This window comes from Nannobrachium achirus (assembly GCF_963921795.1).
Source record: "Nannobrachium achirus genome assembly, chromosome: 23".
In the NCBI taxonomy this organism is placed as follows: Eukaryota; Metazoa; Chordata; class Actinopteri; order Myctophiformes; family Myctophidae; genus Nannobrachium; species Nannobrachium achirus.
The window spans coordinates 26,296,979-26,309,478 of NC_137830.1; the positions used below are offsets into that span (position 1 = coordinate 26,296,979).

At 42.5% G+C, this 12,500-nt stretch overlaps 1 protein-coding gene across 1 annotated transcript in view; it reads left to right on the forward strand.

Annotated features, from left to right (window-relative positions):
• The window catches only part of gpr37b (G protein-coupled receptor 37b), a gene marked incomplete at both ends in the record, with an annotated part of 35,181 nt that extends 22,915 nt beyond the window's left edge, over positions 1–12,266 (forward strand). Inside the window, 2 exons of the mRNA XM_080754292.1 lie at positions 10,791–11,237; positions 11,877–12,266. Coding sequence (XP_080610418.1) covers positions 10,791–11,237; positions 11,877–12,266 — 837 coding nt within the window. The remainder of the gene's footprint in view (positions 1–10,790; positions 11,238–11,876) is intronic.
• Positions 12,267–12,500: the final 234 nt, after the last annotated feature.

The following is a 12,500-nucleotide window of genomic DNA, read 5'->3' on the forward strand; positions in this document are numbered from 1 at the left end:
CTAGATCTCTACTCCAAAATGTTCATTTTCGGCAAAATGAGCTCAAGTGGAGTTAAGAGATTTTGGGCTCTTATGATCCAGGTCTTATGCCTTATGCCTTAACTTCTTTTTTTTTTTTTTTTTTTTTATCCCACAATTTTGTAACCCATTTTTTCACCCAGTGCCATTGCCTTAACTTCTTTGCCTTTTTTTACTATTTTGAAAAACATTTTTAAATACTTCAAATGCTGATCTACATCTGCACGTTGTGAGCTTGGAGATCAGCTATTTGAAATATTGAAAAAAATATGTCTATATAGTAAAAAAAGGCAAATAAGTTAAGGCATAAGGCATAAGACCTGGATCATAATAGAGCCCTTTGTCCCTAGCACCTTTTACTACTTTCCTTTGGTTCAATATTATTTTAACCAATACTCAGATGTAAAGGGTGTTCAATAGCCCTGAAAAAAATCAAAAAATTTAGGTTTTGGCCAGACAGTGATGATATGCACGTTTTGGTTAAAACAAAAAGTTCTCTATCATTTTCTTTTTTGTTGAAACGTTATAGCTCTATATTGTGTATATTTAGTGGCCAAGGCCACGAGTGGCAAATGGCCACTCATTGTGGGCTCGCCTATAAGGCGAGCACACTTTAGATATTGTCATTATTGTGGGCTCGCCTATAAGGCGAGCACACTTTAGATATTGTCATTATTGTGGGCTCGCCAGTACCTGGCGAGCACACTTTAGATGTTGTCATTATTTATTTATTTATTTATCTAGTAAGTAGACGGGATTTTCGGTTCCTTTCTACTCCTACATACTTAGTGAGAAAATGAAAATAAAAATATCAATGTGTTCAGCTTACAGTGGGGAAGTGTGCTATTACTTTTTACAGCAATCGGCCAAATGGTGGCGCTGTAGGAAGCCTTCGAAAGTACGATCTTTGAACAGGTATAGCTCATGCTGTGTTATACATACAGCCATGAAACCTGTATACACGTATGCGTCTCCTCATGCCGAACAACTTTTACCCTCTAACTTTTGACCTATGACCTTTAGGTCTCCCACAATTCGGAATTATATGAAAAACAGTAAAAATCTATCTCCTCCTGGGATTTTCGCGTCAAGTGCACAAAACTTTTTTCACATGAACTTTGGACCAATACGGTCAGATTGATCAACCAGATTTTTTTTAAAGTGAAATATATTTTTTTAATAATTCAATCAATATTGCGGTTTTATGCAAATTATTCTTCGGCCTCTAAATCATACATGCAAAGTGACACGTTCATGGCATTTGGCAAAGATGTGGAGGGTTAGTCAAAGTATCACTGAAACCAATTTTATTCCAATCGGCCAAAGGGGGGCGCTATACGAAGCATTTGAAAATTCAAACTTCAAACGGGCATAAGTCATGACTCGTTTTGTTTGAAGACATGCAACTTGTTACACGCGTGCTTTGACTCGAGCGGAAGACATCTGTGTCGTTGTTAAGTAAGCTCCGCCCTTCGATTTTCCGCCATATTGAGCAGTTTGTAAAACGCGTAAACCCGCTTTTATTCTGGAATTTTCGCTCCACGTGCACAAAACTTTTTTTACGTGAACTTTGGACCGATATCTAAAGATCTGTCAGATCGGATTTCTTTAAAATTGAAACATGCTTTTTTAAATAAATTCAATGAATATTGCAGTTTTATGCAAATTATTCTTCTGCCTCTAAATCATACATGCAAAGTAACATGTTCATGGCATTTGGCAAAGATGTAGAGTGTTAGTCCAAATATCACTAAAACCAATCTTACCCCAATTGAACAAAGGGGGGCGCTATATCATTTTGAGCAGTTTGTGAAACGCTTAAACCCGTTAGGATTTTTTTTTTGCAATTTGCATGAAACATTCTACACACAATCTAAGGACCTTTATCTAATATGCCTATGAAGTGCACACACACAAAAAAAATATAATAATGAATATAGCTGCAAGCAGCGATAAAGTGGCCAAAGCCAAAAACACCTCAAATCATGAACACAGCCTGCAATGTGCGTGAAATCTTGCAAGCACATTCCCAATAGGTCAAGGAACAGATACCACCCTTCTTACATTGGCCTGTTATAGCGCCACCAGCGGGTCAACTTTTGCACAACACATTTTTGGAACAAAATGGACCAATCGTTGACGTCAGTAACGTCAAAGAGAGCACTGCCTGCGATCTTGACATTTTGTACTTTTATAGCCATTGTTTTCTGGCTTGAAGCGAGCCCACAATTGTTTCGAAGGAACAATATTTTTCTAGTTTATCTATCAGTCAGTCAGTCAGTCAGTCAGACAGTAGACGGGAACTTCGGTTCCTTTCTACTCCTACATACTTAGTGAGAAAATGAAAATAAAAACATCAATGTGTTCAGTTTACAGTGGCGAAGTGCGCTATTATTTTTTATAGCAATCAGCCAAATGGTGGCGCTGTAGGAAGCCTTCGAAAGTGCGAACTTTGAACAGGTATAGCTCATGCTGTGTTTTAGTTACAGCCATGAAACCTGTATACACGTATGCGTCTCCTCATGCCGAACAACTTTTACCCTCTAACTTTTGACCTCTGACCTTTAGGTCTCCCACAATTCGGAATTATATGAAAAACAGTAAAAATCTATCTCCTCCTGGGATTTTCGCATCAAGTGCACAAAACTTTTTTCACATGAACTTTGGACCAATACGGTCAGATTGATCAACCAGATTTTTTTTAAAGTGAAATATAATTTTTTAATAATTCAATCAATATTGCGGTTTTATGCAAATTATTCTTCGGCCTCTAAATCATACATGCAAAGTTACACGTTCATGGCATTTGGCAAAGATGTGGAGGGTTAGTCAAAGTATCACTGAAACCAATTTTATTCCAATCGGCCAAAGGGGGGCGCTATACGAAGCGTTTGAAAATTCAAACTTCAAACGGGCATAAGTCATGACTCGTTTTGTTTGAAGACATGCAACTTGTTACACGCGTGCTTTGACTCGAGCGGAAGACATCTGTGTCGTTGTTAAGTAAGCTCCGCCCTTCGATTTTCCGCCATATTGAGCAGTTTGTAAAACGCGTAAACCCGCTTTTATTCTGGAATTTTCGCTCCACGTGCACAAAACTTTTTTTACGTGAACTTTGGACCGATATCTAAAGATCTGTCAGATCGGATTTCTTTAAAATTGAAACATGCTTTTTTAAATAAATTCAATGAATATTGCAGTTTTATGCAAATTATTCTTCTGCCTCTAAATCATACATGCAAAGTAACATGTTCATGGCATTTGGCAAAGATGTAGAGTGTTAGTCCAAATATCACTAAAACCAATCTTACCCCAATTGAACAAAGGGGGGCGCTATATCATTTTGAGCAGTTTGTGAAACGCTTAAACCCGTTAGGATTTTTTTTTTGCAATTTGCATGAAACATTCTACACACAATCTAAGGACCTTTATCTAATATGCCTATGAAGTGCACACACACAAAAAAAATATAATAATGAATATAGCTGCAAGCAGCGATAAAGTGGCCAAAGCCAAAAACACCTCAAATCATGAACACAGCCTGCAATGTGCGTGAAATCTTGCAAGCACATTCCCAATAGGTCAAGGAACAGATACCACCCTTCTTACATTGGCCTGTTATAGCGCCACCAGCGGGTCAACTTTTGCACAACACATTTTTGGAACAAAATGGACCAATCGTTGACGTCAGTAACGTCAAAGAGAGCACTGCCTGCGATCTTGACATTTTGTACTTTTATAGCCATTGTTTTCTGGCTTGAAGCGAGCCCACAATTGTTTCGAAGGAACAATATTTTTCTAGTTGATATTGGACTTCATCATTATTCCGCCACTTTTTCACTTGTGGCTAGACCGTGCAGTCGCTTTTTACGAAACTCGGCAGTATGGCAGAGGACTATGCCAAACGGCTAAATCGCGAAGCTCGCAACAATCGGCCAAAGGGTGGCGCTGTAGGAAGCCTTTGAAAAATGCCAACTTTGAACTGGTGTAGCTCATGCCCTGTTTCAGGTACAGCAATGAAACCTGTATACACTTATGCGTCTCCTCATGCCGAACAACCTTTACACTCTGACTTTTGACCTCTGACCTTTACTTCTCCCACAATTTTGAATTATATGAAAAACAGTCAAAATCTATCTCCTCCTGGGATTTTCGCATAACGTGCGCAAAACTTTTTTTACATGAACTTTGGACCAATACGGTCAGATATGTCTCGGCGGATTTTCTTTAAAGCGAAACATTATTTTTTAATAATTCACTCAATGTTGCAGTTATATGCAAATTATTCTTCTGCCTCTAAATCATACATGCAAAGTGACACGTTCATGGCATTTGGCAAATATGTAAAGGGTTAGTCCAAATATCACTGAAAGCAATCTTACTCCAATTGGCCAAAGGGGGGCGCTATACGAAGCGTTTGAAAACTCAAACTTTAAAGGGGCATAAGTCATGCCTCGTTTCGTTTGAAGACATGCAACTTGCTTACACGCGTGCCTTGACTCAAGCGGAAGACATCTGTGTCTTTGTTAAGTAAGCTCCGCCCTTAGATTTTCCGCCATTTTGAGTAGTTTGTAAAACACTTAAACCCGCTTTTATTCCGGAACTTTCGCGTCACGTGCACGGAACTTTTTTTACATGAACTTTGGACCAATATCTAAAGATCTTTCAGATCAGATTTTTTAAAAATTGAAACATGCTTTTTTAATAATTCTATCAACATTGCAAGTTTTATGCAAATTATTCTTCTGCTTCTAAAACAAACATTTAAAGTAATATTTTCTCACTGTGCAGAGCTGTGCATAGCTCACCTGGTAAGGCCTTTGTCTATCATTCCAGAAGTCCCCTGTTCAAGCCTTACCTCATGCATTTAAAATACATTTTACAACATTTTGCCGTGAAAACCCTGGTACTGCAACTGAACATGGCAACCCGACCAAACATGGCAACCTTCTTAAGCAAGGGTATAAATAGTGGTTGAGTTGAGGCCACTCCCCCCCTCTCAGATTGTTTGGAAGCCGCATGGTGCTGGTGGTTGCTGCTACTCACTGCTACATTATGCAGCAGCTGCAGGTCTGTACACTGTTCATTATTCCAACAACTATTCCAATTTTTAACAGTTTCATTCATTATACTTACCCATACTATAATTTGGCTTTTAGATTTACCTCACCTGAACATACCTACCTGATCCACTCGATACACTGGCTGTGTATGATGGAGGAACAATGTGACTTGGTAAGCTGACCATGTGCTCTGAAATGTTATGTTGTTTTTGGTATCTAAATGTTAAACGATTTCTTTTGGAATGTAATGCTTGTATGTTAGCTGCAACGTTGATTATTGAATTGATGTATTTTGAGTTTAATGCCAATGCCTAGTTGGGCAGATTAATGGAATTATTTTGTTTCAAGCCTGTAGTGCAGCAGATTATTTGAATTTGTTGTTTTTCTATTCATTTGGCCTTTTTCTTTGATCCAGGCCAGGTTTATTGCCTAGAACTGAATCTGAAAGATGGCGAGCCTGCAGAAAGACTGACACAATCCTGTCTGACCTATGGTTATGGGTAGGAAAAAGCAGCCGCAGTGACACTCATTCCTAGTTTGATTTGATTTTGAAGTAATGACTTTGAGTTTCTTTATAAAGTAATGATGTTTGAGTGCATTCATTTATTAATTTATTGTTTCAAACCATGCAGGGGAAGCTCAGCCTCACACCTGAAGCCCATCTGACAATCAACTGATAATCAGTACCAGCTCCCAGATTGCTTCATTGAAGCCAAAGAAAGGCAGTGTAAGTGGGTTCATTATTCTGAACTGTGTGGAACGGGCAGATTGAACACCTCTTCTCTAACTTGTGGCTCAACTGTAATTATTCTGAAGCTCACCTCATTTCTCTCTCCCTCCCCCACCTAGGCTGGCTGGGTTCCAACACCCCCCAATTGGAATCCATAGTCTGCTCTGCCCAAAGGACAGCAGCCCCATGTGAGCCCCTAAAGTTCCAAGTTTTGACCCCCAGCCGCCTTCCCCTCAACGCTTTTCAATAAAACAATTTAAGTTTAGTTAAGTCTGACTCTGCTAGCCACTTACAGAAAATAATGCTGCTATAATATTTTGCAATTGCAAATCCTTTGTGTAAATAAACTGAAATTCATACTATTGCATGACTATTTCTTTATCATGTTTCACAAGCATCTGGGTCTACAATGCCAGTGGTGTAAAAGTAACTGAGTACATTTACTCAAATACTATCCTTAGTATAATTTTGAGGTATTTTATACTTCACTTGTATAGTCTTACTTCTAGGCTACTCCAGTAAATGCTCATGCGTTGCATTGCATTGTGAGCTTGTAGATCTGCTATTTTCAAAAAATTTCAAGTTGATGCCAATACCTTTGTACTTTTATTCAGTATTTATCTCTATATATTCATGTTATTCCTGGCACCGCCCCTGTTATCCTGTTCATATCCTGAAAGAGGCGGAGGCTGAAAAAGCTGTCCTGAAAAACAGCATTTGATTTCCTGTTGTCCTTGCATTAAAGTGTCAGTAGTTGGCGTTCTGGGCTCTGAATGTACCTAGGTTGCCATGTCTGCTTATAATAAGCAATTTGTGTCTCGTTAAGATTTTTATTTATCCAGCCCCCACCATGCAGTTTTGTACAGTGAAACCCAAAATTCAAAAATGGCAAAAATAAACTTTGCCAAAAATCTAAAAATAGAGAACTCGGGAACGGGAACAAAAGGCAAAACTCAAGAAAAAGGCAAAAATAACAAACACTGCACTAGGCTATGGGGCCCTTGCAACTCTCACTGAGATTTGTTCATCTCGCTCTGCTGAGCATAACAAGAGTTGCCCTGGTTTGCAGCCTCCCTTTAAAGGCACCTGGTTCGAATGATATCAACGCACTTAATGCGAAATATTCACGTGCTTTCAGACTCTTCAATGCAGAAAGTATCCAGGATACTTGGATCTCCAGTATCCAATATCTAACCAATGCAGAGATATTAGTAGTAAAATGTCGACATCTAGTGGTCAACCTCAGAGGAGCGCAAAAATAAAACCTGAGGTGAAGCCCAGCCTCGAACCAGATGCCAAGTATGCTCTGTTCCCCGGTGTAACGCTCCACGCCACAGACCCCGACGGAGCGGCGCGGTATTGGGCGCCGATGACCCCCGTGAGTCGCCACCGAGGCGAGCGCTAGCGAGCTGAGTTGCCGCGACGAGCGGTGGGAACGGCGCCCAATCCCACTCAGCCGCGTTACCGAGTTATGTGCCGTTATGGACAGAATAGTAAATATTCAGTCCCTTACTATCCACGCCTACCCCACTATCCACGTCAAAGATAAATGCACAAAAAAGGAGTCACATCATCCGTTCATTAGCTCAGTCAGTAGAGCACGGATGCAACAAACCCACGGTTTGGGTTCGATTCCCCTGAGGGGAATAATATTCAAGGCGAGAGATATCGGCGCATGCGTACTTCAAAGTGCACGGAGAACAGGATACCGTGGATACTCCTCCGTGGATACCCAGTGCATATTCTCTACAATCAAACGTCTGAGAAATGGTGAAAAAGTCCGATTGAATGCGAAGAGAGCAGTCGAAGCCGGTGTTAAAGGAGTGGATCCTACCACTAACCTGGAAACCAATTACCTTGAAATGGCTGATATAGCAGCTTACAGTCTCTCTCTCTGAATACATTACCCTTTCAATAAATGTGAAAGTGTTTTACACTACATATTCAGGCTTGGAATTCATGTACAGAGCTGTTAGAAAAACTTTGCTCAATGTCTTTGTCTAACACCCCCCCTCCTCCACAGTATTGGCAACCTCCACCCCTATTTAAGTGGAGTGGTACAGCCCTGTTCTGTTTGACTTGCACTGTCACGACCTGGCCCGTAGGCAATGACAAATTGAGGAGGACACATGGTAGGGGTATAAATAATAATAATTTATTAACTAAAAGGGTTAACTCATATTTACAAGAGTATGAGGTGTGTAAGTCAGTAATCAGTAGTGTCAGCAATGCATGTATGTGTGGTAAGTATGATGTGGGGTGTTGTAAAGAGTATAAACTCAAAGGAACTGAACAAACAAAGGGTGCTGTCGTCTGGGGAGGGAGAGAGAGACTGGCTTTCCATTCAGTCTTTTATGGGGAGCCAGGGAGCACTGGCCAGGTGCTCCCAATGCACCTAATCATCAGGCTCCATTGGCCGACACCCATAGGCTCTGTGGAAGAAGCACAAATACAGGGATCCACCATACATAGGGCTACACAGGCCCTACAGGCCAGGCCAAGGGGCCGTGACATGCACATTCAACAGAGGAGTGCCAGTGACTGCAGATGAGGTGTGTGTGCGTGCGTGCGTGCGTGCGTGCGTGTGTGCAATGTCTTTAAGCAGATTGCATATGTCTATAGGGCACGGGCTGCCCCGTGACAAAGTGGTTCCCAAATCTTACAGTCTTTTGCATACATGTTGTGTAGAGGCCAATTTGTGCTTTTACCTATAACCACCGATTAGTGTAAAACTTTGTATGCACACTTCCCAGAGGCCAAGGAAAAACCTGTGCCCTGCATTTTTCACATCTGCCATTTATAGCGCAACCAGAAGGCAGACTTACAGTATGTAAAACACATTCTTCGATATTACTCCTTCAAATTTTATCCGAAAATCACACAAATCAGTACACAGTATCTCTACAGTGATGTGATCATGACGGATTTGTCCGATATCATATTCTATCTAATTGGCTAAAATTGAATTCCAAGGTTTGCAGGATTGCTCCTTTTTGAACAAATTGTCTCAAACGCAGCCTGCTATGTGTGTGAGATTTTGCACACACATTCCCACTAGGCCAAGGAACAGATGCCACCCTTCTCACATTGGCCTGTTATAGAGTCACCAGTAGGCCAAAAAAAACACCTGACCTGTTCGGAAGAACACTGCTTCTAGTTTCTCTTTGATGTCTTCTTTGCTTTCCCTTGATGCTTTTGCCTTGGCCACTTTATCGCTGCTTGCAGCTATATTATTATATTGAATTGTGTTTGTTCAGAAACAGTGCTCTCCCCTTCACTCCCGCTCTTTAGAAAACAGAGAATAAATGTTCAGGTGGGCCACCAATTTCATCCAACCAGGAAAGAGAACCCATTTATCAGCTTCACATTTATATTGTTCCAATTCCAATTTGTGTCTGCTCATTTCACTTCCATTTTCACTTTTTTATGCTGTATCCTGTGCGAGTTCTCTCTCCTGATTGGATGAAATTGGTTATATGCGGACCAGACAATGTATTTTAGAGCTGGGGAGACAGGGACGTCCCTTTTATTGAACAAACAGTCAATAGTGATTAGGCTACTATCAGAATATAGAGCAATTTTAACACTCATTGTAACCTAAAATATCACTTACACCACATTTAATGGAAACCTTTGCAGACGTTCAACCTGATGTGTGATCAATAATAGTGTGGCAAAAAAGGGGTTCTGTGCTTTTCTCTACGAAACAATGACGTCATCGAGCATACCGTACACCGATGAGCTGAAACAATGCGATTGATCGTCATTTTGCAACCTCGATGTTTCATGGAAAGATACACAGAAAGACATAAGGTAAACTCTACTGAGTTTCCCTACTCCAAGTACTTTCTTGACTTATTTCTAATAGAAATCTCTCTAGATAACAGTTGACCAACACACTGACTGTGTGTGTGTGTGTGTGTGTGTGTGTGTGTGTGTGTGTGTGTGTGTGTGTGTGTGTGTGTGTGCGCGTGTGCGTGTGCGTGTGTTGTGCGTGCATAACTATTTAATCCCTGCATACCCTGCATACGTAATTGAACCAGGTCCCCCAGGTACCTATCCTTGAGCCTGCTCCTTTTTTCCCCTCTACACCAAAATCTATTGTCGTCAAATGTTTGCATATTTTGTACACTCTAAGAGTTAAATGAACACAGGATTTGACAGTGTAGTTGAGTTGGTACTTGGTAGTGATATTGTGTTGGGCAGCTGTAAATAACGTCCTTACATAACTCGCCATTCTCGCCCACTCCAGGTGGTCCCATCTCTGGGTGTGAGAAAATAGCCTCCCTCCCCTGCCTCATCTTCTCTCTCCATCGCTCTGTCTCCATCTTGGGTGCCATCTGTTTCACATTCCCTCTTCAATTCTAGAAGCGTACCCCCCCTTCTCTGTGTTGCCTAGAACCGGAGAACCAATGGTTCATGTGATCAGTAACGTACGCAAGCTGTAGTCTTTGGCCCGCCCTTTAGAAAACCTGCAGTCCAGGATGTTTTTTTTTTTCTTTTTCTTTTTTTACCTCCTGCAGAAATAGTGTGACCTGAATATAAACGTAAGACATCTTAAAGTATGTCCAGCTTGTGTACAAGTGATTCAGTGAGTAATGTCTTACTCTTGTGAAACTGAATATGTAATCATATGCCATTATAAATATACTCCCCCCTCTCTCTTCTATTACTCCCTCTCTTTGTCATATCAGTCTCTCACTTGCTCTCAATTTAAATTCAAGAGGGATTATTGAGAGGGAGAGATGATTATTCAACAGGCATTAGAGATTGTGCCGCCCGTGCCAAAGACTATAAGTTCTTAACACACTATTAATACATGCTAATATAGTTCTCTTTCCATCTCTCCCTCTCTCTCTGTGTCTACAATTAGCTTCTACATTTTCTTTCGTAATGTACTATAAATCTTTCTTTAATTTGCTCTTAGGTTTAATGATAGTAGAATAATTTATTCTCTCTCTCTCTCATCCTCTCTCCAGGTTGCATCTCTGGGCGTGACCACCTTCACGCTGTGCGCGCTGTGCATCGACCGCTTCCGCGCCGCCACCAACGTGCAGATGTACTACGAGATGATCGAGAACTGCACCTCCACCACGGCCAAGCTGGCGGTCATCTGGATCGGCGCGCTCCTCCTCTCGCTGCCCGAGCTGCTCATCCGTCAGCTGGTGGTGGAGGAGGACACAGACCTGCCCGATGAGCCCCCCGTGGAGCGCTGCGTCATACGCATCTCCACCGGCCTGCCGGACACGCTGTACGTGCTGGGCCTGACGTACCAGGGCGCCCGTCTCTGGTGGTGCTTCGGCTGCTACTTCTGCCTGCCCACGCTCTTCACCATTGGCTGCTCGCTGGTCACCGCCCGCAAGATCCGCCGCGCCGAGCAGTCAAGTGCGCGTGGCAACAAGAAGCAGATCCGCCTGGAGAGCCAGGTGATTGTGCTGGGATTGGGTTGGGGTGCAGCTGCTATCAAATAAATAATTTATGTAATCGATACAAAACCGATTAATAAATTATCCCTATTTTGAGCATGTCATTGTAGCGTGTTGATCTGCAAGTTTCACACATTTTCCACTACACCATGTGTGCGAAAGTATTAATGCTGAAGTTGCTTAAGTTTGAATATTCGATTAATCAAAAAGTAATTGATAGAGTAATCGATAGTTGCAGCACTAGATGTTACTCATTATATGTCTGCATAGTGCAGGATGCTGCTTTTGGTTTATTGTGTCGTAACTCTCAAGCTAGTGCTTTTTTGATATTGTTCTTCATTGTTGAACTTTGTTTGCTACTGCTCGCTTTACCCTACAGCAGTCCCCAGTGAAATGAACTAATATCAAAATGTAATCACGTTAACCCAATTTTATACAGTATGTGGAGTATTAGCTGGTCTGCTACTTTCCAAACATTTTGAAGAAACTTTTCAATGGGGGTCAGCAGCCAAATACATATATACATTTGGCTGTTCCTGACATGCAAATGTTAGTATATCTGCATCTATACTCAAACTGCTGTGTTGACTCTGGCGACCGAACCAATAAAGGTCTGTCTGTCTGTCTGTCTGTCTACAGATGAACTGCACCGTGGTGGCGCTGGCCATCGTCTACGGCGCCTGCGTGGTGCCGGAGAACGTGTGCAACATCGTGTCGGCGTACATGGCGGCCGGTGTGCCCGAGCGCACCATGGCCGTGCTGCACCTGCTGTCGCAGCTGCTGCTCTTCTGCCGCGCCGCCGTCACGCCGGCGCTGCTGCTGCTGCTCTGCCGGCCTCTGGGCCGCGCCTTCCTGGAGTGCTGCTGCTGCTGCTGCTGCCCCGGCTGCTGCTGTGAGAGCGCGCCCTCCTCGGCCGCCGCCAGCGACGACAACGAGCACGAGTGCACCACGGAGCTGGAGCTGTCGCCCTTCAGCACCATCCGCAGGGAGCTGAGCAACTACACCCCGCCGGCCGGGTCCCACTGCTGAGGGGAGGAGGGGGAGGAGGGCTCCGTACCTCCCACTCCTCCTCCTCGCCGGGTCTAAACCAAGACGGAAATAGCAAGACACGCCATCTTCCGGTTTACTTCCCTGGATCTGTGTGAAAGTGGGCGGACGCCTTTTTTAGGAGACGGGAAGCAGGTTGGGAGTCTATTCGTTCCAATGGGAGAGGGAACGTGAACACAGCCTCTGAACCATTCTTTAGCCTCATGGTCACTGAAC